This window comes from Macrosteles quadrilineatus, unplaced genomic scaffold (assembly GCF_028750875.1).
Source record: "Macrosteles quadrilineatus isolate MER2022 unplaced genomic scaffold, UCM_ALF_1.0 Scaffold_1__1_contigs__length_201487025, whole genome shotgun sequence".
Classification (NCBI taxonomy): Eukaryota; Metazoa; Arthropoda; class Insecta; order Hemiptera; family Cicadellidae; genus Macrosteles; species Macrosteles quadrilineatus.
This window is the reverse complement of record NW_026542594.1, coordinates 169,625,535-169,652,732: the sequence shown is the minus strand read 5'-3', so window position 1 is coordinate 169,652,732 and position 27,198 is coordinate 169,625,535. Positions and strand designations below refer to the sequence as shown.

At 34.2% G+C, this 27,198-nt stretch overlaps 2 protein-coding genes across 3 annotated transcripts; one reads left to right on the top strand and one right to left on the bottom strand.

Moving 5' to 3' along the window:
• Window positions 1-4,249: 4,249 nt before the first annotated feature.
• Window positions 4,250-22,691, bottom strand: LOC128989666 (torsin-1A-like). Its single transcript, XM_054411637.1, has 6 exons — window positions 22,330-22,691; window positions 17,226-17,497; window positions 16,516-16,667; window positions 8,544-8,692; window positions 7,373-7,526; window positions 4,250-7,157 (listed from the first exon to the last, which is right to left on the bottom strand). The coding sequence occupies exons 1-6, from the start codon at window positions 22,469-22,471 to the stop codon at window positions 7,001-7,003; spliced, it is 1,026 nt and encodes a 341-aa protein (XP_054267612.1). The 5' UTR covers window positions 22,472-22,691; the 3' UTR covers window positions 4,250-7,000.
• Window positions 21,861-26,813, top strand: LOC128989673 (uncharacterized). 2 transcript variants are annotated; one of them, XM_054411661.1, is made up of 3 exons: window positions 21,861-21,930; window positions 26,030-26,259; window positions 26,714-26,813. In XM_054411661.1, the coding sequence occupies exons 2-3, from the start codon at window positions 26,071-26,073 to the stop codon at window positions 26,765-26,767; spliced, it is 243 nt and encodes an 80-aa protein (XP_054267636.1). In that variant the 5' UTR covers window positions 21,861-21,930; window positions 26,030-26,070; the 3' UTR covers window positions 26,768-26,813. The 2 variants fall into 2 exon arrangements, with proteins under 2 accessions (XP_054267636.1, XP_054267626.1); XM_054411651.1 differs by lacking the exon at window positions 21,861-21,930 and adding an exon at window positions 24,352-24,557.
• Window positions 26,814-27,198: the final 385 nt, after the last annotated feature.

Genomic DNA, 27,198 nt, shown 5'->3' with positions numbered 1-27,198 from the left:
AAGTAAGAAAAGTTGATGAAACAAACACGACCACTACAAACGTTTCAACGATTCAAGAACTTCAGAAAAAACTTTTAAACGAAGGAGTGAATGTCTCCAACAATGAAAACTGTACAATAAACATAACCATAAACTTCTAATTTTTTGATTGTGAAGTAGGTTCCCTTTAGATTTTTTTATGTTTAAAAAAAGATTAATCGAGAAATATACAAAGGTTTCCTTTTAGAAGATTTTATTTTGATGTTTAAAATAAATAATTTAGAAATAAACTAGTTGTAATATTACTGAGGTCTGTTATTCTGTGTTTGTGTATTTTTGCGTCGTGATGAAAAGTATCGTTCATAACTCGTACCGAAAGTTATTTTCCGGCTCTTGCTCCATTATTCCCGTCCTCGGCTTCGCCTCGTACGTGAAAATAGCTCTCACATACTCGGCTTCGCCTCGCATGTGAAATTGGATTTTCCTGTGTTCGGCTTCGCCTCACACAAAAACTTGAGCGCGCTCCGGAAAATGCCACTTTCGGTCCTAGTAATGAAATATACTATTGTTTGTCCTTTATGGACTCCGAAACCGCTCGACAGATTGTTATGAAACTTTCAGGCATTATTCAGCATTATTTAAGGATGGTTTGTGTGAAGCTTGGTGCAGATCCGTCATAAGGGCTCCGCCTCAGTGGCTCTGTAATTCCCCGTGTTAACCTTATGAGTATCTATCTATATATTAATAGGCAAGCATGTTTCTTTAAAACCTTTTTTCTCAGCTCGTGTGCATCGCAGGGAAAATCTACGTATACTGTTGGAAAGATAGTTTCCTGTAGATGTGCAGAATGCCTTTAAAAATTAAAATAGGCTAACAAATAAGAACAAAAAATGAATTTGAAAACTTCAAAAAATTAACATGGACCATATGGGTTGCCATGATGGTGACAAAATAACAACAACATGTAAACAGAAAATCAAAACAAATGGAGAAATTCCAATCATATGTTTTATTTACAGTGTGGGGAGAAAATAGAGAAGTCTGTACATTAATTATTTTTGGTCGAGTTTCGACCACAGGACGACCACTAGTTCATATTTAAAGGGAATTCAAGAATTTAGTCAGCTGTTTCAACTAAAAAAGTTGGTTCTATGATATGGAAAAGCATTAAAAAGTTAAAAGATTTACCAACAGAGTGCAGCACTATATTTTTTTGCATTTATGAAAACAGCTAATTTGAACTAAGCAAAACAAAAAACTGTGATTCGCAATGAGAACTGTCAAAGTAGGATTGTTTACAGTTATGTTTATGTTTTTCATTTCATGAATAATTTGTGATATTTTGCAAATTGTTGATAATTTATTTTTCTCTATTGTTTAGGTGAAGTGGTAGAACATTATGGATATGGTAGATGTGTAATACTATAGAATACTGCAAATTTAAAAAAGCAAATTTTATCAAACTGTGTCCTCCTTTATTGCAAACGCAAAGCTTGAGTATAACTGCAATAAGCATTTTATACTTATACTAGTGGTCGTCCAGTGGTCGAAAATCGACCAGAAACATATAATGCACACGTACCGTATTGACTATTTGGATACTGAAGAAGACATTCCATCTATATGGACCAGCTGTCGCTATTTTCTTTATTAAAAAACTGTAGTTGTGTAAGCCAGTTACCAAATGCGTGTCTTAAATTCTATTTTCTACCTTATTTTTGTTGCCGACAAATTTGATGGGTCAAAATAGTTTATATAGCTCATAATAAGTCATTCCATAAGTTTAACTTGGTAAAAAACATCGTGTTTTCATCAGATATTAGTCATCTACATCAGCGCAACCTGTTGGTGGCTCACATCAACTATGACGAATTAAAAATAAAACTGGTGACAACTTTAACATAGGGATGGAATGTAAAGGTACAGGCTTCTCTATTTTTACCCCATGCTGTAAATAAAACATGTGATTGTAATTTCTTCCATTTGTTTTGATTTTATCTGTTTATATTTCGTTGTTATTTCGTCTCCAGCATGGCAACCCATTAAGCCCATGTTAATTTTTTTAATTTCAAATCTGTTTTTTGTGCTTAAATTTGAGCCTATTTTAATTTTTAAAGGGATTCTGCACTTCTTCAGGAAAATATCTTTCCAACGGTATGCTTAGATTTTCCCTGCGATACACACGAGCTGAGAAAAAAGGTTTTAAAGAAACATGCTTGCCTATTAATATATAGATAGATTCAAACCCCGTACGAAGGACGGGTACTCTGCTAGTATATCTATAAGTATAAAAGAGGATGTTTGTATATTTGTTTGGCAGTGATAAACTCAGACACCGCTGAACCGATTGCCACGAAACTTGGTACATACGTGTAGAATTTCATGGAATAGGTTTATCATTAAAGTTACAAGGATTACCAACAGGGTGCAGTACTACTATTTCTTTTACATTTATGACAACAGCTAATTTGCAACCAAAAGGTGAGTGAGCGCAGCGAACGAACTTCAACCCGGAGGCGAGTTAGCGTAGTGAACGAGCTAACCTGAAGGCAAGTGAGCGCAGCGAACGAGCTCCAACCTAAAGGTGAGTGAGCGTAGCTAACGAACTTCAAGTAGGACGTGATTGAGCCATGAGAACGAGATCATCTTGAAAATTAAGAAGTTAAACGGGGCAAAGCCCGCGGGTTACAGCTAGTATATATATGTGTGTGTGTGTGAATTTGAACGGTTGTTGTTTTTGGCCTCTTGGGACCTCAAAATGAAAAATTAAATCGGTCCCGGGTCCAGGTCTTACCATGAGTACTACGGTAATAGCTCATTCCCTACATGGGAAATTCGCTAGGGTTTACCAACAGGGTGCAGCACTATATATTTTTTTAATTTATGGCAACAGCTAATTTGCAACCAAAAGGTGATTGAGCGTAGCGAACGAACTTCATCCAGGACGTGATTGAGTCATGCGAACGAGCTCATCTTGAAAATGAACGAGCATTGACATAAAACCACATTAGGTAGGACAGGACGACGTCTGTCGGGCCAGCTAGTTCTCCATAAAAACAACACGTGTATTTTACATTTACAATTTTTTTTATTATCTACGTATCTGTTAGGCATACAACAACGCTTTCTATACACTAAATAATTTCTTTTTTTAGTTCTAAAAAATAGTTTAGAAAGAAATTTTATATTTTTAGGATAAAATATGGGAAGATCCAATTTTTAACCTATAAAATCCGTTACCGCATAGTCCGAGCATGCTGGTTCGCGAACTCGTATGAATATGTGGGTTTACACATTTGTACCAAATTTAATCAAAAATCAGATAATAGTTTTTGTTAATCGCACTAACAGACATTGTATATATATGAATTTGAATGGATGTCGTTTTTGGCCTCTGGGGACCTCAAAAAAGTGGAAATTGGATAGTCAAAGTGTAAAACTAAAAAGTAAAAGTAAATCGGCTTTGGGTCTAGGTTTTACCATGACACCTAGGGGCTAATAACTTATTCCCTATTAGGGAAATTCGCTAAATTGCCAAGATTACAAAAAATGCAATATGGCATGAAAGATGAATAATACCCCTGCCACAGCAAACTTGCAGATAAAATTCCCATTTCCTTAATTAAATGTTCAATAAAATATAATTTTAAATTGTTAGATTTATACTTTCCATACTTATCTATCAAATAAACACTAGAATCTCTTGATTAAATTGGTACTAAGCATTTTATAGTATAGTGATGCTATAGGATTGTGATGGGATAACCGAATGGTTTCCATGACCGAATAATCAATCAGTTATAGGACTAAGAAGGTGAAAAAATGTATGATCAAAGAGCTAATATGATTGGTTGTTTGCCGTGGAGAAGCTACTTGTACCAACCCATGGTGGAAACCGACCAGTCCTTAGCTCTTTGCCAGATGTTTAGAGAATTTAATGTTGGATTTAAACAAAACAACATAAATACTAAAGTGGAATTTTTTACTATATCTAGTAACTGGGCTTGTTTGTAAACCAATGTTTTGCAATGTTGACAAAGAAAATATACTCGTAGATGCATAAAAAAAATTATGTTACAGGGCAAAATGAGAACCACACATCAGTCTATAATGTCACAAATGTTTAGTAGGCCTATTACAAAAATATTATTAACTTAAATCACAGTTTTTTTTTTTAATAGTTCTTAATAACTCATATATTTGTATACAAAATCAATATTTTTTCTACAAACCTTCCTATATGGATTAAATCACAACTTCAGTATATAAGACAAAAAACAGAAAACACTAGCTCAAAATATAAAAGGTAGTACATTACACAAAACAACAGTGTGATTTTTGGAATGAACAAAACAAAATATAATTTATAAGAGTACATCATTGTACTTTGTACATACCAATAAATAATTTTAATCATAAAAATATATATAAATGATAAAAATAATTGTCCTTATAAGTAAGTGCTATCATTTTACATAAAAGTATTACAGTAGATCCTTTAAATTCAACGGAACTCACCTGTTTGATTATTTATTTTATAAATTATCCTGACTAAAGAAACAGCTGGGCTTATCCCCAGTGGTATAACCATGGACAAAAGGAATTAAATATAGACCGTCAGCCGTGCTGTTACCATAAGTAAAGGCGCACACTGCTGGGAGCGCCATGTAGTTACAGCGTACGCGCTACGTAACTACATGGCGCTCCCAGCGGTGTGCGCCAGAACCTATGGTAACCGCAGCACGGCTGACAGTCTATATTTGATTCTTTTTGTCTATGATAAAATATACTACTTCAGTAGATTTGTCATCCTTATGGAACAGATGAAGCCAATTTTATTGTTAGTTTTGTACGCACTGTAGAGGTCGTGTTTTGTTTACAATTTATTTCCTGTTATTTCAGTCATTAAAAACCTCGTTTAACCAAATAAAACGATCTAATCAGAACAATAACAATAAAAAAACTCTGAAAATAGAAACAAAATTTTGTCTACTCTAGCGATCAGTGTCAACGTACATGAACTAGACACGAAAAACAAGCTTCAAAATTTACAATGGGATGAGAAGTCTACTTGTGTTGCTTAGACTATGGTATAACTAACTGGTGTTCCCTAACAACCCCAAGATAATTTATAAATGTATGAAACGATGAGTTAACTTCAAATATCTCTAACTACACCTCCCATACCTAACGCTTAAGTGGTTCTTGCTGATTTTGTACTGTTATTTCTTTAAAAAGACATTTTATATCACAGAAAAGACTTTTAAAAAGCCTATTAAACTTAGCTACTTTTTCATTACATTGTCTGAACTATGAATATGTACTTTGGTAAAATAAGATAATCGACAGAATCTCCACAAGCTTTCAACTGTACAGGAATATGGTACCAGTAACTATTCTGCAAATCGGGAAAAAGTTTAGGCCGAATTCTGCAAAGAAAACTCTGTGCCTGAAAGATTCACAGGACATTTGCAATCCTGCCGTATTCAGCTGGCAAAATGGACACCTTTCAAAACCTACCTTTCATCAAAACCCCAGTGTACAAGTCGTAACGGGTTGGTGAAACATACCCAGACCAGGGTCATCGTCATAGTACAGTGTATAGAGTAAAATAGTGCTGTGCTGTGCTTGTGCTTTATTTGAGTGAGAATGAGGGGGGAACAAGTCATGATAACCCTTAAGCTCCGTAATTAGATTTTGTACAGAAGAGTAACATAACAAAACTTCTACTTTAATTATTCATAAGAGTATAGGAGTAAACTCAACTCGGAGTTTGGTCCACGAGGTCCCGGGTTCAAATCCCGCCAAATCACCAACGGATTTTATCTAAGTGATAATGCCACAAGCTCTGGGTCTAGCCTGAAGTAATGTGAAAAACAATTCCAGGCTCGCGCCTAGTGTACTAGGACAAAAAAAGAGTAAACTCAACAAAAAACAAAAAACCATACATATAACGGGATTTGACGGGCCTGGGATTTGACTCTATAAAAAACTAAACTTGGGCTCTGGTTGATCAGTGCAGTAGTTAGGTCTGATAGGCCAAGCAATGTGCAAGGTGTTGCATCGGGCTAGAAGACAACACCGAAGATTGAGGGATCAAATCCAGTCTCAGCTAGGTCTAATTTGCCACTGTTGAGGAGTTCACTGTCGGTGGCAAAGCTTAGTGGGAGATGCTGGCAAAAAAAATGGTAAATGGGTCGGGTCGAAGTAGACGGGATGAATGGAATGTTCATGAGTAACAACTTAAATCAGGAATGTTGCTCCTTTAGTAACTCTTGCTGTGTGTCCACAGAAAACTTTATTTTGAGTTTTGTATTAGTTAGATGAGGAAATATTGTCTAAAAATAAGCATAACTAAATCAATGAATAATCCATACAGTTCAAAGGTTAAAAGCTTGCAGTTAAAAAAATCTTATGAATATAAATTAAAGTTAACAAGAGTCAACTGCACCAATTAATAAATACAAAACAGTGTTATTTAAAACCACTAAATGTAAACTCATTAAAAAAAAAAAAAAAAAAAAACAGAGGATACACGTCCGGTTACTGGGCGTGGATTAGGCGTCCGGCAGTGATGTCACCGGGCTGTGGGGGCCCGGAACGCCATTACCACAACGATATGATGTACAGCCATTGGTGATGGTGGTGTAGTGGATAGAGTGCTCGGCTGATAACAAAATGCAAGAGGTCCCTGATTCAAATCCCCATCGGTAACTTTAACTTTTTGTCAAAGATTTTGCTTTGAATGCCATTCTTCTTAACTGTACATCTTTTGTTAGAATTTTTGGCATTTATAATTTTATTTTATGAAAAGAATTTAACCTTCATTCGATTTTTTCATTATCAGCAAGTTTGGTTGGTTTGGTTAAGTTATGACAGTAACTGCCGGACGCCTTATCCACGTCCGGTTACCGGACACGTATCCTCTGCGTTAAAAAAATCATGTTCTAAGACATAAGTAATTATCATCTCCTTATTTTAAGGCCTGAGATTTTCTTTGGAAGATTTACTTGGAATAAACTCATAACTCATTCTTTCCTCTTGAGTAATGATTTTTCCGCTCTTGCCTCTGAATCTCTTCTATCGTGAAATCAACTCTTGAATGAATATGTCGACACCCTTCATAGGCGTACAAATGGTGCTCTGGAGGATTAAAGGTTAGCTCTTCCAATATTTCTCTGCAAAAAGGAAAAAAACTATTGAAGAAACTGTAAACTGTCGTATACAGAGGTACAATAGTTGGTGTACTATAATAAAAAATAGTGAATACAGAATGAGGTTTTGGTTTCAAAATAGTAAATATTATTTTTATACAGACTTAATACAAGGCATGGGTAAGTTATTTGTGAACCCATGGCTACTGTATAGACATTTCATAAAGAAAATTACATACTTTACTGTTTGATCCAGGACATGATCTGGTACCTTGCCCTTTTCTCTAAACACTGTCTCGATGCATAACTTGACGTGCGGTCTTTCCAGTGGCAGAAACGGAACTATATAATCTATCAAATGGTGTCTTATTAAATCACTCTGATAAAAACCTCCTGAAAAAAAGTAAATTGCTAGAGCTATCAAATTAACATTTAAAAACGCTTTTAAAACCAATTTAATCATTAAAGCAGGGTATTCTTAAGTAAAATAATCCTGCAATAATCAAGAAATAGGTTCAGCAGATGCAGGCTACTAAAGCGTTAAGTGAGTAGGGGACCATACCTAATAATTTAGACTGTGTTTGACATAGTTTATACAATCTACAAGAAATTAAAATACCTGGCACATGTAGCTAATTTAGATGTATTTCAGCTTGGAAAATGGTAAATTGAACATACATAAAAACTGTAAAGGTTTGCAGGCATTATTATAATAATATAGGCCTAAACATGTCATCCTCCTTTTGGGATTTGACTAAATATATAGTGAGGAGAAGAAGAAAATATGTTATGACGTCGACAACAACATGGCAGAGAGATCTGTTCAGTTGGGTAGATCCCCATTTTAGTGAAAAATTTGACTTTTGGTTTTGTGGGTAACTTAACCAAGTTTCTTCCTGACAGAAAAAATTATATATAGTAGAGCCTCAATTATTTGAATCCTGGTCATCTGAAATGCTGGTTAACAGAAATTCTGAATACCAGTCTTGTCTCAACCACAGGATACAATCACCGGTTGCTAAGACCGCAAGATAAACTAACGGGTTTCGCCGTCACTGCGGGAAACATTCAGCGCTGAGACAATACAAAAGAGAAAAGATGCATGTAAACAGGTAAAAAATATATTTAATTATTATCAAGGTTAAAAAAATGTATCTCATTTTTACTTTCAATGACCAACCATCCTAAAAAAATCACTTATTCGAACACTCATAATGATAAATTGTTTTTGATAATCGACTCTTTACTGTATGAATAAAAATTTTGCAACGTTGGCTAACAGAAAAATAAAATAAAACATTGCCAACTTTTACACTGATGATTGAATAACTGAAAAAAGTACATGACATTACGAAAAGACATGGCGAATAGACAAAATAAAGAAACCAGTGTCAAATACATCTTTATTACCTTCACAATTGAAAGAATGTTTTCTTATAGGCTGTTCAAAATCAGACAGCTTGAAGTCCTCACGATCGATCCCCTTTAGCCACTTTTGTAAGGAAATTTGTGAGATAAGTGGACCGCCTATGTTGGTCATAAAAATAAATATTGCCTTTCTGAAACAAAAATGATGAAACATTCAAAGTCAATAAGGAACAAACCATGACTAAAAAACAATGTTGCTTGGATGTTGAGATTTACGCAAACTATCTATTTATGGTCTAAGTATAACAGGCAAAAACGTATAACAGGAGGGGAGCGCGGCAGTGGTCCGAAAGTAAGTACTCCGAAAGGCACTGGTCCGAAAGAAATTACATGGTCAGGCACTGCTTCGAACGGCATAAGTTCGAAAGGCACTGGTTCGAAAGTCACAACTCCGAAAGTCACTAGTCAGAAACATTTTGTGCATCCAGGCACTGGTCCGAAACAATATGTGCATCCAGGCACTGCTCCGAAAGTTATAACACCGAAAGTCACTAGTCAGAAAAGAATGCAAGGGTCAGGCACTGGTCCGAAAGAATGTGCGTGGTCAGGCACTGCTTCGAAACGTGGTTCCCCCTCGCAGCGAATGGGCGGAGCTATACAGGTGTGGAGTGGGAGCAGCCTCCCGTCCCCCCTACCTCTTGACACGCCCCTACTTTTTGGCGCGGTGACGACAGTGTCTGTTAGTCACTTCTCACTTCACTCAATCACTCTACGTTACCACCAGGACCAAGACCAGGGGCAGTTGACATCGGGGATACTTCCCAGGATAAATTTTCCTTAACAATGTTGCTATGTTTTTAGTGAAGGAATTATTCCATAAAAAAAGTTGTGTAACCTTGATAAAATTGTACTTAAGGGTACGCTCGTATTTCAGCGTATTTCAGAGCTCGTATTTCTCAATACGTAGTTGCTTAACGCCGATGTTCCTATAGCTACCATTACATTGAACAGCGCCATGAAGAGCGCTTGCAATCCTTTCGAATCTGGGCCATTACTTCGTACTTAAACTTTTTAATAAACTAACTGCAGATTCTTGTTTTTCTCTAAAAATTATCTGTATGTGTTAAAACTAATCATAGAAAAACGCGTAGCCTACGGAATTTCAACATTTTTACCAATCTTTGAGTCCAAAATAAGCTGATTACCTACATTAAAATTGACGAAATATATGACACCAAGATCTTTTAAATCGGTTCACAATTGGGGCTACAAACAGATAGAACTAAGCCCCTTGCATTTGCACTCGCCAGACAGGTAGAGCGCAGCCTTTAGGTTATTGTAATGAGTTTCTATTAAAGGAACCTTTATAGAACTTAAGTTATATAGCCAGTATTATACTAACATAAACATAATTAAATTCCCGTAGATAAAAACCAATCTTAAAGTTTCTATGTGGATTATTCCATATGAATTATTCCATATCACTGAAAATGTGTGTAACCTTTGTAATCACTAGATAAAATTGTCCTTTATGTTATTGTAATGCAACCTCTATAGAACTTAAGATATCTTGCCAAATAAATATAATTAAATGCCCATGCATAAAAATCCAATCATAAATTTGCTATAGTAAGTTATTATATATCTCTTAAATTTATATTGTTATCAAGAAATCTTACTAATATTATAAATGTGAAAGTTTGTGTGTTTGTTTGTTTGTTTGAAGTTCAATCACGCATTAACTACTGGATTGATTGGGCTGAAATTTGGCATGATGATAGCTCTCATTCCCGATTAACATATAGGCATATTCTTATCTCAAAAATCCTTTCGGACTCCGCCCCAGTGGCTCTGTAGTTCCCCATGTTAACCTTATGAGTAATCATATTTAAAGGGAATTAAAGATTTTAGTCAGCAGTTTCAACTAAAAAAGTTGGTTCTATTCTATGATATGCAAAAGCATTGAAATAAGATTTACCAACAGGGTGCAGCACTATTATTATTATTTTTTTTTTTAATGAAAACAGCTAATTTTTACCAAGTAGCAACAAAAAACTGTGAACGAAAAGCTTGATTATAAATGCAATAAGCATTTTATATTTATATGCCGACCCCGTACGAAGGACGGGTACTCTGCAAGTATATAATATATTTGCAATTAGTAGCCTACTAATGCATTTTATGTTAATTTTGCTGAATACACGACCTATGATTTATTATTACAATCTAAACAGAAAAAGGTGACACAACTGGATGTTTCTGAAAGTTTCCTAAATTTTGTTTTCTTGATCTTTTTATTGACATCTGTTTTAATAGTTCTAAGGATTTGCCCCGTAGAACCATCACAAAAAAATATATTAACACATAACAACATGTTTAATCTCCGAATAAACATGTTGAATAAACATCTTAACTTATTAGTTAAGTGGCAAAGTAGTAAAAGTCCAGTCAAATTGTCGTGGAAATCTACCTCACGTTACAAAAAATAACTGTTATGGGTTTTTTCTTAACTTTATGTTTTTTTGGGCGCTGAATCCGAATCTGAAGAGATCCAACACTCTCTTCAAGCCACTTACTACTAGTCCAGGCAGTGCTGCTACCTTTGGGTGTTTCAGGGAACTACGTCCAATCTCGGGGTAACGTAGTACGATCACCGCTTTTGTTATTCATCAGATTGAAATATTCTAATGCCAATTGCGTTCGCTACGGTGCCGCACAAGCACACATTTCACCTGCATGTCCCTTAGTAGATTTATGCTTTTGATTCGGCTGTAGATAATTATTAAGATAAATTGTTTAGAGAACTGTTACCGGTTGGGTATCGTAAATGCAAATGCAATTATCTGCTTGCAATATTGAGTGGGCAAGCATTTCAATCCATTCCAAAGTCAATGCCACATCTGTGCAGGATCATAAGTCAAGTGTTAAATATAGGGGTCTGACTTACGGGAAGTATAAGTGAGGCAACAATGACGTCATAGTTTAGTTCAAAATTCCTCCGTGAACAGTGTTGTAGTAGAGAGCACAGCGCGTAATTTTTACTTCACAATTAGTTACAGTAATTATAAAATTAAGAAAAATTATAAAATTAATCTTACAATATTTATATTATTAAATTAAACTGACATAACCTAACCAACATAACCAAACGTGCTGGTAATGAAAAAATCTAATAAAGGTTTACTAATCTAAAAATTATTTTTGTTCATAAAATAAAATTATAAAAGCCTAAAATTCATTTATAATTTTTTTATTATGAAATTAAACTGTCATAACTTAACCAAACCAACCAAACTTGCTGATATGAAACCTACTTTTGATAAAAAAAAGTTGGTGCTACGGGCGGGATTCGAACCCGGAACCTGCAGATTTACAGCCCGACTTGCTATCCACTACACCACCGGGGCCGATGGATGGATTCCGTATCGTTGCGGTAATGGTGTACCCATTACCGCGTATTCCCGTATTAAAAATACTGGCGGACAGTACGAAAATGTACAATAGATTATGATTAATGAAAATACTGTCGGTATGGCACTTAAATGCCTACCTACAAGTCCACCCAACACTTCCAAGAGGGTCGTGGCATTACCACGTAGATAAAATCCATTTGTTATTGGTGGGATTTGAACCCGTGCTATAAGACTCCGGAGCCCCAGGTCTTACCATTAGACCATCTCGCTCCCCAGTAGATATCTAACTAAACATTTTAGTAAAATGTTATCCTGGATGTTTTTCTTAACTAAAAAAATTACAAGCGTAATTTATTATCAAAGGCTTATTTGAAATCAAGAGTTATAAAACTAAACCATACTGTCACAAACCTAATGCAATTAAAAAGGTTTAATTGCAAACTGTGTGCAAAGGTGTGCATGTACTACATGAAACACGTAGTCTACATTTTACCTGGTTATATATCACAATTTAACTTACAATTTAATTGACAGTTCGTATATCTGTAGGTCACAAGTTGACGTACTATACCTTGTTTATGTTTAACTGTAGCTCTAGTTAGCGCCTATAATTGACGATAGTGTAAATGGCTTACTGCTGGCAGGAAAATGATGTTTCTGTACAGTAATTAGTGACCGATAGTACAAAGAAATAATATCATGTGGATCACGTTCCCTTTTTATATATGGTGTATTACATGCACTTGTTTTCAGTTAGCGTCCATAATCAACGGTAGTACAAAGGGGTTTATGAAGAAATCAAACATATTCCTGTATTAAAATTACTGACGGACAGAACGACAATGTACTATATATTATAATTAATTACTATTCTGTTGGTATGACACTTATGGCCAGACAAGTCAACCCAACACTTCGACTTTCTAGATAGTGGCGTGTTGTCGGGGTAGCATCTTGACGACATCCCCTTACTGTTAGAAGAGTATCAAAATTTGTTCTATCTTCTCAGTTTTCTAATTATAATTCACTTTATTAATTTACTTTACGCGTTTACTTTAACATTCGAATTTTGTTATTGTTTGAGGACTTACAACTATTTATGTTTTACATATGTTAAGGGAGTTGAATTTTTATTGAATAGGCCTACCTACATTTTAAAATGTATTTAGATGTGTTTACTTCATTTTCTTGTAGCAGTGGCAATCGCTTTACTCATTGAAACTAGCATCCAATTAAGTTTCATCTGAGGATTCAAAGCATTTGGTTAGGTATTATGTTATGGTGTCTCTCATTTGCTTTCTTATGTTTCCAGTTATTAGTCTTTAAAAGGAATTAAACGTAGGCGACCAACCGAAATAAAAAGACTTATTCATCATCAATATTTATTCATACTGTGTTGTATAATCTAATTCCTACGGGAATAAATGAAATGCTAAGTTCCTTCCTATAGGTAACGTAACTGTAAGTTTTCTTTTCAAACAGGTGCATTAAACAATAATGTATCGTTATCTTAAAAAACAAACGAACGAGATCTAATAAATAGTAATCAATACCAACACTTGGATATAATTTTAGCAAGTTTCCCAAAAGAGAATAAGTTATTACCGTAGCATTCTAATAATAGGATATTGCTAATCTTAGGTAAGTTGGTGTTTTTGGATAGGCCACATTGATTTCAATTAAGAAGCTAAAAAAATAATAGCAATGTTAACTTCGCATATCAGACGGAATGAGCTATACAACTGGCATAATTAAATTTATATAATACTATATGGATAGGAAAACTAACAGTACCTAATTAAAATAAGGGGTATGTTTACGAAAAAATCGACTTACTCGTTATTATTGTGTTTAAACATGTAAAATATAATTTATTTCTACATAGCTTTCTGCATTTAACTATAACTTTTTTTTTCAAAATTACTTAAAAACTGTTGTCTAACTATAGGTAGATTGAAATTCACTATTTATTTTTCCAGAAAACATGGGATATTTTTTTAAAAGGATAAATATATACTGAAGAAGATTAAAGGATTAGTTTGACTTACATAGGATTTTTTTAACATTTAATAATTGATCTGCAAATATTTTACAATTAATTACATAACATCATTATACGACTAATCTATTCCTATCAGTGTTTAAAGGAGGCTCGGGATTGGAAGAAATCGCTCCGATGTTTCGTTTCGATTTCAATTCCACTGTCTCGATTCCAGACAGACGACACAAGGCGTTATATTCGGACCTCGGCTATATTCGTTATGGTTCGGAAGCGCTCGGGATGGCGCGGTGGTGCTGGGTTATTCCTCCAGAGAAGGTCTCGTCAATGACCGTGGCATTCTGACTCCACCCACCACTGACACACCCCTCCTTCCCCTACAACGGGTCTCCGCCTTCGGTTCTTGCTCCTCCCTCAACCAATGTTGGAGCCCAGGCGTTACTCCGAAAGGCAGTGGTCAGAAAAGAATGCATTGCTAAGGCACTGGTTCGAAACAATCTGCACGCTCAGGCACTGCTCCGAAAGACAGTGGTCAGAGAGGCAGTGGTTCGAAAATAATACAAAGATGAGGCACTGGTCCGACAGATTTAGCATGGTCAGGCACTGCTCCGAAAGGCAGTATTCAGAAAGGCAGTAGTCCGAAAATGATTTTCGAACCAGTGCCTTTCGGAGCACTGCCTTTCGGACCACTGCATGGATCTCAACAGGAGCTTTTGTTTAGTGGATCTGTTAGATCGGCTAGTCTTAGGTGTCATCAATAACCGGAGAGATGTATTTAAATGGAATAAAAAGCATATTAATCCCTCATATGAATTTCAGTTCAACAATCTTTTACAGATACAATATAAAAATACCAGTGTCATAAACACAGGAGAAAGATTAAATAGGCAGGGTCCTGTAGCTAGACTTGATTGTATGAAAAAATAACTAAGTGAAATCAAATATTTAGGGATAAAATTGAGGGTTACTACTTTTTTTTTAATACATGGAACTCAGACCTATTTTATTTACTTAAAATACCCCCGCCGCAGCAAACCTACAGACTAAGCGAATTTCAACTTGTCTGATTACATTTTTACTAAAATATTTCCATAAATAAGACATATTTATTCCCAATTTAAATAACATTAGATTTAACCAGTGCTTAGGTTTCCTGCTACGGGGAAGGTAAAAAGTGTTTTTTGACCATATGTCAATAGTATAGAATGAAATAAATAAATTTGCCAAATTTTATCAACATACATCCATTAACAAGTAAACTACAACAGTTTTCATTTTCTCCATAAGAATCACATGGGAATTTTAAATTACACTTTTTTGAATTTTCTCCATGACCGTTAGGCATAAAACAGCGCTTCAATATACTAAATTATTTCTTTTTTTAAGCTCTACAAAATGGTTGAGAAAGAAATTGCAAAAATTTTTATTTTTAGGGTTAAAAATGGGAAAAACCTATTTTTACCCCATAAAACCCCCCATAAACCCCTGTTCCCATGGTCCAATTATGCTGGTTCGCGAACTCGTTAGAATAAATGTAGTTTTACACGTTTGTAACAAATTTCATCAAAATCGGATCATTTTTGCTCGAGTTATCGCGCTAACGGACATATATATATATATATATATATATATATATATGAATTTGAACAGATGGTGTTTTTGGCCTCTGGGGACCTCAAAACGAAAAAGTAAATCGGTCCCGGGTCTAGGTCTTACCATGAGACCTACGGTAATAGCTTATTCCCTATATGGGAAATTCGCTAAAAGCTACAAAAACAGTTTTATTAAAAGTAGAGAGGAAAAATTATGATAGTCGTGATGAATAGTAAATAGGAGGGTTGTCTGAAAAATTAAGGTCTTCATCGAGCTCGGCCACAGTCAAGTTACTGAACCGACCCTATCAGTCTTGTTTGAGACAGTGGCCAAAGTTAGAAGAATTTTGTATTTGGATCTCAATATAATTGCAAAACTGATAGGGACTTGATAAGAGTTGTTAAGTCGCATCTCTACTATGCTAAATGGCATACGTCGGCATTGCCGAGTAAAAGGTGTGGACACATGACCGACTTTTGCAGATAGGAGATGCCACGTTCGGACAGGTTGTCCGTCCAGATCAAAAGAAGCTGTACGGCAGTCATCACCATAGTGGGAATACGGTTTAAACAGTAAACCCTGGAGTCTTAAACTAGCCAAACAACAAGTGAAGCTTCCCCAACTTTGACACAATGATTTCTCCATGGAAATTATACTGTCAGTTTGCTGTGAAAATGTGTGCGGTTTTCTGTGATCTCCATATTATCATTAGCAATTGAGATGGGGACGCCATCAATCTATGTTTATAATTTAACCAAAATGTGAGTGAAGGAAGAGTGTAGAATGGAAGATGATCCGTGTAAATTTGTTACAGACTATGATCAGCTGTAGCCAGGTTCATTTTAAAGCCCAATGACAGCTGGGTCCAGATTCGAACAATCAAAAAGCTACAGACTTTTCTCAGGATTGGTCCGGCAACCTTTAGATAGTTAGACAATAATAGTTCTTAAGCGCAGCAATTCGCTCTGGGAAACGCTAGTTACAAACTAAAATTTGAAAATTTAAATACCTGTAATCGTAGCCATCGATGTGAGTGTTGTAATCAATGTAAGGCTTGATCGCGTCCAGCACATATGGGGGGTATTTGTCCACCTCATCAAACACAAAAATGGATCTTTGGCACAAACTTATTTTTTCCTGTAAATCTTCTTGTAGTCTCATCTGTAATACATCCATAAAATGTCAAAGTACCCACATCAGCACTAACCCACCAAAAGTCAACTAATTGTTCAAATTGGTAAAACAATATAGGAACCTAGGAAGTTCAAAAGATCACGAATCAAACATGCCATTTCATTGTGGTTGAAGCCTCTATAACACATTCACGCACATAGCAAATGTTATCTCCTCACTTGCAAATACTCTTTTAGATGTTATAACAAATACAAAATTAAACTATAAGAAATGTGCATTTGGCAATCTGCCCTTGAATAAACCTCATCTTAGGATGGATGGATATTTTTCATTCTAATTTTACTTTTCTCGATTTTATTATACTTGCAGAAGCTTACCTATCAATATTCAAGATTCAAAATAATTTTAAGAAATATACTAGGTGTAGTTAGATGTAAAAGTAATATGTTTTCAAGCATGTTAAGTTAGTTAAGTTTGGTTAGGCCTAGTTAGTTGGTAAATCCAAGAAACAACTATTAGGGTGTTACTTTTATATCTTCAATATAATTTTAATCTTTTGAGAAATAAAAGATTAGAAAATCTTACCTTGTATTCGTCAACCTTGACTTTATCGTTGCTTGGGAAGTCTTTTAGAGCAAAATATGTTTTAACAAACTTACTTCTTTGTCCTTCCCTAAACCAATGTTCCAATATAAAATCTTTAACAAATGTTTTTCCTCCCCCTGGCCACCCATGGAAGCTTAAGACTAAAGGTTTCTTGTGGTTTGTCTTTGATAAATGGTTTTTCAGCGCTGTTAGAATGACTCTTACAGCTAAATCTTGACCAAAGACTTTTTCATAAAGGACTTTCTCTAAACCTGCAAAAAAATATTACAGTCACGTCACTTGTTTCTAAATCTGAATTCCACTGGCAAATAAATTTTAACTGTCCAAATTTCACAATTTTAAAATCGATCGTATAGGGCCATTATAAAAAAAAAGATTTTAAATACGAACCAAATTTTAAACATTATTCACTCTTAATCAAGAGAATGCATAATTTCAAATAGGGGTAGGCCTATAAAATTGACAAAGCAACTGTAAGTTGATATCAATATGTCGATTCACCAGTAAACGTTAACCCTTGCTAAGCGGTGGTTGCAGGGCGAAGCTCTACTATCTATGCGATCAATAATTTGGTTCAACTTTAACCATCAGATAGAAGTGGGAAAACATAACAATTTCTTTATAATTTTTTTTAATTTTTTTTTATAAATTTTGATGTTTTCCCACTTCTATCTGATGGTCAAAGTTCTTTATAATTTTTTTAACCAGTTAAAAAAATTATAAAGAAATTTTGATGTTTTCCCACTTCTATCTAATGGTTAATCAAATCAAATCTTTTTATTGTCTTTCAGCTCTACAAAAGCAATTGACATTGTCAAATGACATCTTATCATTAAAGCATTAAACATAGTCATAGAATAAATAACAGGAACCTTGATCTTAAATAAATTATTTAAAAACTTATATCTAAAACCTCCAAGGACAAGAACTTATCTACAGAGAAAAAACATTTTAATTTTAACCATGAATCAAGGACTGTTTTGAATTTTTTTATTGGAATCGTTACTGCAGAAGGGGGCAATTTATTAAAAAATTGTATACTAAGATATTTGTAGCTATTGTGTGTAAGTGTAAGTCTTGTAAGTGGTAAGTTGAGATGATGGCTATTTCTTGTGTAATGTTTATGTATGTCAGATCGGATGCTATGCTGGTCTATATTCTCTTTTACGTATAATAAGCAATTTAAAATGTATAAAGATGGAAGGGTTAGGATATTTAGGGCCTTAAAATCTGCTTTGCAATCTTCCCTGGGCATTGTTCCTCTAATGCACCTGACTGCTTTCCTTTGCCATTTGAAAATGGTTTTGGCTCCTACAGAGTTAAGAGAACACCATATTGTAGGTGAGAATGGAAAAATGTGTAATAACAATTCAGAATAATTTGATCACTTACATTGTTTTTTAATTTGTTAAATAAAAATACAGTTCTAGCCAATTTACTACATAAAAAGTTTGTATGCTCAATCCAATTCAGATTCTTTTCAATATGGATTCCTAGCAATTTTACTGATTTATTGTCATTAGAATTTATTTTAAGGTTAAAATGAATTTATTCTGTTTTTGAGTTGTTAATCCTTAATTCATTTCCCCGAAACAACTCTTCAGCCAACTTTAACACCCCATCCCGTTCTTCAAGTGCTTTGTTCATATTTTGACCACTTGTGAGGAATGTAGTATCATCAGTATTTAAAGAGTGGTTTTACAGGGAACAAAACAAGGCAAATCATCAATAAAAACAATAAAAAGTAGAGGCCCAAGGACTGATCCTTGAGGTATGCCAATTTTGATTTTTAACATATTAGATCTTGAATTATTTACCTGCACTAGCTGGAAACGGTTCACTAAATATGAGCTTAACAGATTTAATGAATTTTCAACTACTCCGTAAAAAGAACATTTTTTAATAAGAATTTCATGAGAGACTGAGTCAAAAGCTTTAGCAAAATCAATTAATGTTGCAGACATATTAATTTTACCATCACAACCGTTAAAAATATCTGTGATTATGTTTTCCAAGGCCTTGATTGTGGACAAATTTGATCTAAAACCAAACTGACTATCACAGAACAAGTTATTTTCTTCAAAATGTGAATAAATTTGTTGGTTTAGGCAGTGTTCTAATATCTTAGAAAGAATTGGCATTAGAGATATCGGTCTGTAATTATTTGGGTCAGTTTTTTCCCCTTTTTTGAAGATTGGTATTGTAACTGATATTTTAAGACATTCTGGAAAAATTTCTTGTTCAATCATCATATTATATAGAATGGTAAGTGGATATATCAAAAGAGGGCCTATCTTTTAGCGAATTTCCCTATAGGGAAGTAGCTATTACCGTAGGTGGCACGGTAAGACCTAGACCCGGGACCGATTTACTTTTTCATTTTGATGTCCCCAGAGGCCAAAAACAACATTCGTTCAAATTTTTATATATGTATATAGGCCTATATATATATATAGACTTATATATATATATACGTCCGTGAACGCGATAACTTGAGTAATTTTTGGCCGATTTTGATGAAATTTGGTTTAAAGGTTTAAAGCGGGATAAACTTGAATGAGTTCGCGAACCAGCACGATCGGACCATGGGAACGGGGCTTTACGGGGGGTTTTATGGGGTAAAAATTGGTTTTTCTCACTTTTGACCCTCAAAACACAAAATTTCCCGATTTCTCTTTAGACCTTTTTAAAGAGCTTAAAAAAACAAATAATTTAGTATATAAAAGTATTTTTGTTCAATTATTAGTAACGGAGAAAATTAAAAAAATTGTAAATTTTAAATTCCCATGTTATTCTTATTGAGAATATTGTCAAATGTTGTAGTTTGCTTGTCTATGGATATATTTTTATCAAACTTGGCAAATTTATTTATTTTGTACTAAGCTATCAATATTTTACTCAAAAACACACTTTATTAGTTTCCTTGTAGCAGCAAACCTAGGTACTCGTTAAACCTAATGTTATAAAAATATATTTAACTGAAAATCAATTCAGACAAATGGAAATTCGCTTAGTCGGCAGGTTTGCTGCGGCGGGGGTATTTGATTACATAATTGGAGAAGCCATAATAGTCTTCAGCCTTAGAACTACTTAGTAGTCTATTAATGGACTCTATAATATTTAATTGGGAGATTGGTGACCATTGGAATTTTGTATCAACCTTTCTTGAAGCTGAGAGTAGAGCAATAGGGTCCCTTGCACGTTGTCTGTTAAGTGAAATGTTATTATTCAGTGGTAAACAAGCAGAATTTACAAAACTATAGCCTAATTTAAAACATTTATATCAACTGGAACAGAATTTTCCATCTTAGAATCATTGATTTCATTCTTTATTACATTCCAAGCAGCCCTAACTTTATTTTTTGAATTTGCAATGTAGGCCTACTCATCATTAACCTTGCGCTTAGACAATTTTATTTCATGTCTATAAATTTTTCTCAGTATTAAATAATTTAATCTATTTAGTTCACTCAAGTGAGACTTGTCCTTATATATGAGAAGCATTATTCTTATCCTTTGGAGGCGATCAGTGTACCACCATAGATAAAACATACTCCCTTAGTAGATTTCCCATCCTTATGGAACAGCTGAAGCCAATTTTATTGTTAGTTCTGTCCGGTTTTCTGTAGAGGTCGTGTTTTGTTTACAATTTGTTTCCCGTTATTACAGCCATTTAAAACCTCGTTTAACCAAATAATACGATCTAATCATAAACAATAACTTGTCCCCTAGTTATATAACCAAACAGTAAAGCACAAATCAAGAAATTAACCCTAAAATAATAGAAACAAAGTTTCGTCGTCTCTAGCGCCTTTGTGTCACGTACATGAACTAGACACGAAAAACGTGCTTCAAAATTTACAATGGGATGAGAAGTCTACTTGTGTTGGTTAGTCTATGGTACCACTTAGAGCTATGTTGAGATGCTTGCTTGATATTGTGTTTATTGTTTAATTTAGTAACAATGGGACAGTTTGATTCAAAAATTAATTTTAAATTGTTAATTATAATCAAAACATGTATCTATATTATTATTAAAGGGATACAATTCATATGACCAGTCAACCATATTTAAATCATTTTGAAATGAATTAATAGCTTTGTCACTTAATATAGGCTAGGTACTTTAAAGTTGATTGTAGACACCTTTTTTATAAAAATAATTCTTTTACAAGTTTAGTGGCATAAATAGTTGCGTATATATATAGGCTCATACGTTCAACTCTCGCCAAGGAATGCATTTATGTGTAATATAGGCTACGTCTTAAACTTGCAAACTTTGTTTAGGAAAAACAGTAGGCCCCTAATTTATTTCTTGGTGTTAAATTAATGTTAAAAAGATAACGAAATTAAAAAAAAATATATGTTAAAAACAACATGTCTTCTTTATTATTAGCCTACTAAAAGATCGAACATACTTATGTTATGTTATCTAATCATAATAGGCCTATGATAACATGCAAAATATTGGTTTGGATCATTAAATCTAAAACGACATTTTCAATTTAACTTAATCATCACAAGACATTATATTTCTTAATGCACTGAATATGCTAGCCTATAATCCATTAATCTTATTTGCATGTGTGCTTTTGTGGGTATGATTTACTTCACTCAAGAAGGTGCTCAAACAGACTGTGCTGTGCAAAACAATAACATGAGGATGACTCAGCCAGCAGGTTTTGTAAGTTAAACAATAGATGTTACAAGATCAGCAATGCTAAGACACCATCACAACAATATTGATTAATGGCCTAAGGTCGACAGTCAAGAAACAACTTTAAAACACCTAAGTTAAATGTTGTTTATACGTTAAACGTATATGTGCGTCATATGCTTTTAACCTTCAGATTTAGTTGCATATACGGCCAATGCTCGCTTCTGGAAAGTGTCGTTGACATATAAGCTAAATACGGCAAACACTCAGGAAGGGTTAAGGGCCAATCAACATCATTATCATTACTTTAATGTCCTTATAAAACACGCCTAAGTTACCTTTAGAAGTGTAAGAGAAGAGCGATCGAGACCTTGTTAAGTTACTAGATAGTGCTAAGCTTCAAACTAGCCTATATATAGGACTTACCCGTTATGTTGCAAGTAACCCATCTTGAATCACATTGTTCAGCATATAGACTAACTACCGGTGATAAAATATCAAACACAGAAAATCCACTACTAACATGAAAAACTGAAATAAATACATGAAAAATGTAATGTAATTTCATTACTTATGTAATTACAAAATATTGAATGATATGAGCATACGTTTGTCAACTTAGTTAGGAAGGCCTAGATAAACACAAAATGAAAACTGTGTGTATGATTACTTTTTGAGCAAATATTTTATACTACATCAGTTAATATATTAATTATCTAAACTGGAAACAAACTAAATAAACGTCATATAAAATATATACAACAGATCCGGGTGCTATAAAATGATTATTAAAGTAAACATAACCTACAAGTAATGCACAATAACATAATTCAAAATCAACCAAAGTCCAAAACTGAACTGACGTCTGCCGTCTGCCGCTCCGCTTCGCTTCGCTGCGCTGCCCGTTTTCAAGTTTTCATTACTGTTACTTGGTAGCTTGAAAGTCTTATGTTTCATGTAGCTTCAATGTTTCATGATACAAAATTCACTTAGATCATAGATTAACGTACATTTTCCAGAGAGAATACTGACAATGTTTAGTAGGTCTTTTCCCTTACAAGTGTTTTTTTCCGTGTAGATTGTAATAAAAGGATTGGTGAATAAATAATCATTGTGCAGTAATGCATTATATCACTGACAAGGGAAACACAAATTTTATTTCCTTAGTCAACGATTATATCAAGTGCCAAATGAGATGATAGATTTTAAAGTGTAAAGATTTTTGGTAAATGATATATATTTTCTCTTTCAGTGTCACATACACTGATATGGTACGAATAATCAATCGATCATACATCTCCCAAGTATACCTAATCCATATGAGGGCACTAAGGCGTCCGAATTAATGAGAGAGGGGCGCGCTTTACCCCTGACGCGCAACCGAATGCAAGGGTTTGCAAGATTTCTGTTTTCACCTGCTACATTGAAGGTAGAATCAAAGTTAAGGTCTCATATTAAAGAGGATGAAATTTCCTATAGTTCTTTGTTTCTATATTTCAATTATTTTAAATACACACCTTATAAACTTGAGTTGTACTACAAGAAAAGAGGGTCTTTTCAACTAGCCTTAACTTATTAAAAAAACGTTTTTTGAACATTTGAAAAACGCAGAACTATAGATTGGTCTTTGTACTACTATAAGCCGTTTAGAGTGCGTAGCTATCATTATTTGTTAATTCTAAAACAGTAATCTTGGAAACGTCTGCAAGCGCTTCTCGCGGCACTGTTCAATGGTGAAACATAGCTACTGGAGCCCGAGCTGAGATTTCCGAGCCGAGGTAAAGCGCACCCTTAATGTGTGCCCCAATACATATCGTTCATAGGTCGGACCACACTAAATACTCGCTTGTGTTAATTATTAGTCTAGGGTGGAACTCCATCACACCAATGAAAGGTGCTTAGATCGTATGCTCCAGCCAAAGAAATCTACCGAAGGCGATGCGGTCGCACAATATTTTTCCCGAGCATCCCATTTTATATTCTGCGCAAGCCGCACGTCACTTCAACCGAGTGATGGGAGGATAGAATTCTATACATCTTAGTACAGACCTGTTTTCTAATACTGTACTTGATTTCAAATTATTCAAACTATATTACATCCTGAATGGAGCTCCATACTAAAACTCAGAATGTGGCTTAATATGACAAAATAAAGTACTGTGGCTCGTTTATTATAACAGTACATAATAAATAATAGTATTATACGTAGTAACATAACTAAGAGTGTATACAATGCCAAATGATAGCAGTGCTCTCACTCATTTAACTAAATAAATGCACTTACAGAGCCAGCTCTCTGATGATGTATCACCATGAGGGATATGCAGTATAATCAATGTCAATTAATTTTAATCCTCATATTGGAGGAGTAGAAAAATTGGTGAACCTAAACATATGACTATGTAAATATTAATGTTAATAGATTAACCCAAAATAAAAATAAATATGGTATCACTGTTAAAGATATACCAAGAATTTGCGAAATTTAGACATTGAAATCTTGTTTTAAATACTTTCGACCTATTGTATGATCATGACTCGATGCTTTAGCTTAAGACGTATCTGTAATATACTAAGAAAATACGTTTGTTTTTGCTTTCATAAATCTAACGAAGATTTTCATGTGATTGCAGAGACGGACACCGGTGATCAAGGTAAATAGGCCTTCTCCTTTTTAACTTTCTATATTAATTTTAGAACATCAACGTTTCAATTAATTGTTTTAAACGTTTAACTGTCAAGATTCAGCATTCCACATTGAAAACATTAGATTTTATCACATATCATTTATAATCTATTATCATCATACACAGTTTGTACAGCAAACAGTACGGTACCAACTCTCCAGACAATATAGTGTAGTATCATTGACTATGGTATTATATAGTCAATGGTAGTATCCACTCAAAGAAGACAGAATTATTTACTTTAACTACAGTATAACACCTCATATATTTTCCTCGCGCTATTTGGGATTGCCGGTCCTCTGTGTATCCGGCAACTTCTCAGAATTAAAAATTCAAATTACAGTATTTGACTACTCGCAAAGGAAAGACAAGAGCATTTAATTTTATATGACGGTCATTCTATTTCGAGGTTGTATTGTAATATAACAAAAACCCATCTACAGTAAATTTGTATTATATTGTGTAGGCCTAACTAATTTATCTGAGTAGGTAGCGTGTATGCTTTTGTAAAATGATAAAGATTAACGTACCCTGTTTGTCTTCAGTCCCATTAAGTATAGTCATGTAGGTAACTATCACGGCCACCTTTCACTACAGGCCTCGACCTGGTAGAATTGGCATCGTTGCAAGTGGAGTTGTCTAGCACCAGACAGACGTCCCATAAGAAAAGATGGCAGACAGGTGACACCAGCTCATTAATTCGCACTTTATTTATTTAAATTAAAATTTTTGAAGATAAATTTATTGAAATATTGAAAATAAAACATACAGAATTGAAAACAGCATCAATATGAATTAAAAATCTATATATCTGAACATTTTAAAGCGGAGTCAATAGAGTAAAGTATAAAGTAAGTATTGTCATAGTCCAGTAACCAATCTTTCGTAAATACACAAATACCATTAGCTGCTTCCAAACAAAACCGCTGTTACAACACCACTTGCGACGTTGCCATTTCGAAGGCCGCGGCCTGGAGTTAAAGGTGGCCGAGTAACTATACGACTTATTATCAAATCCGATAAGAGCGTTAATGGAATTTGGAATCCGACAAACTCCTGATCATTTATGCTTTTTCGTTATGCATTTCATTAACTACAGATTCTGTACCGTTGAATAAAAGTCATCAATTACATAAATATTGAATTGACATAGGGCCTACACAAGGATACATGATGAAACTCAAAGGTAACTTCGGTAGCGTATCTAAGAAGTTATTCATATACATTGAGAACTACCGCACTTCAAAGTAACTTCTAATGGCGTTACTAAAAACAGAGTTAAAGAAGTAATATTATTTTGGTTGAAGTTTATTGTTTCTTTCGCTATCGGATGGTTTCTGAGGCTCAAATTTTCAATTTGAATTAATATATTTTGGTTTTATGGTAGGTATATTTCGTTTTTGCAAAGATGAAAGCATAGTTTATTTTTTATTTAACAGATATCATACGGTTACCCGTAGCCACAAATGTTCAGAGTATCATGATAAGGCCTGGATCGATGACTTTAGAGAGATGGACCTCTGCTCCCATATTCATCAACATACCACCACCAACACAGTTCCAGCAACCTGTGTCTCCGGTTGGTGATAGACCTAGGAAAAGACTTTCCAGTCCTGGTAGAATAGACGTATCTCTCATAGACCAGATAAAAGAAGAGCTAAAAGAAACGGTGAGTCAATATTATTATGGGGTAATATTTTTTAAAGTGCCTACTATAAAACACAAGAACAAACCTCAATAGCTGGCCTACATTTTCTACTCTAACTGTTGGCTTAAATAATAAATGAATTACCTAATGATTTGTATTTGTATTATTCAAATAAGTAAAACTTTTTAAAATAATTACCTATACATTCTTTACAGAGTGGAACCATCGATAATTTAACGAATCATAAAGTCCATTCTCTTTTCCTGTTATCAATAAAAAACACTTAACAACAAATTTGACAGTGTAGAAAATTAATTGTAATGGACGCTTTTTAATCTCAGCTTGATATTTTGATTGCTTGTTTATGTCGGTAGTAGTTAAGTGAAAATGGTTGGGACTTAAGTCCCAAAATGAACAGTTGCCATTTTAATCATAATAGGCGTAATTTAATTATAATTTGATATTTTATTTTTAGGAGAGAGGCGACTGTGAACCTGAAGACGCTAAGAATGTTAAAAATGACAAGTAGAGTTTTGGTTTTAGTATGTAAAGTGAATAAATGCACTATTCATGAATATTTTATGTTTAATTTTGTTATTAAAGGTCTTCCTTTTCTAATTATTGTTTATTATTTTTGAATTGTAATTACGTAGTATAATGCACCCAGTGGTTTGGTTACTTCTATAAAATACTACTCAATAAAACCATAGATAACCCACTCTCTTATAAAAAATTACATTTAACCAGTACCATTAGACTAACTTTTTTGCATTACTGTACCTTACTTTACACTCCCGTGACGTTTAGAAAGCATACGTATGTCACTTGCCGTGAAGAAGCTAAGAAGCTATTCGCAATAGTCATCGCTGCTGTTAATGAAAGGTTAAATGTAAAAAAAAAATTGAATATTCAATTAGTACATACTTAAGCCTTGTAGTAATGAGCACTTTCCAAAATCGT

What these genes read in the sequence shown, in the direction of transcription:
- LOC128989673 (XM_054411651.1), top strand. Translation starts at nt 24,431, where the DNA reads ATGATCATGACTCGATGCTTTAGCTTAAGACGTATCTGTAATATACTA. An exon ending in GACGGACACCGGTGATCAAG is followed by an intron (nt 24,558 to 26,029) that starts GTAAATAGGCCT and finishes TTTATTTAACAG; the next exon opens with ATATCATACGGTTACCCGTA. An exon ending in AAGAAGAGCTAAAAGAAACG is followed by an intron (nt 26,260 to 26,713) that starts GTGAGTCAATAT and finishes TTTTATTTTTAG; the next exon opens with GAGAGAGGCGACTGTGAACC.
- LOC128989666 (XM_054411637.1), bottom strand. Translation starts at nt 22,471, where the DNA reads ATGAAATTACATTACATTTTTCATGTATTTATTTCAGTTTTTCATGTT. An exon ending in ACATTCTTTCAATTGTGAAG is followed by an intron (nt 7,527 to 8,543) that starts GTAATAAAGATG and finishes ACTTTTTTTCAG; the next exon opens with GAGGTTTTTATCAGAGTGAT. An exon ending in GTCCTGGATCAAACAGTAAA is followed by an intron (nt 7,158 to 7,372) that starts GTATGTAATTTT and finishes TCCTTTTTGCAG; the next exon opens with AGAAATATTGGAAGAGCTAA.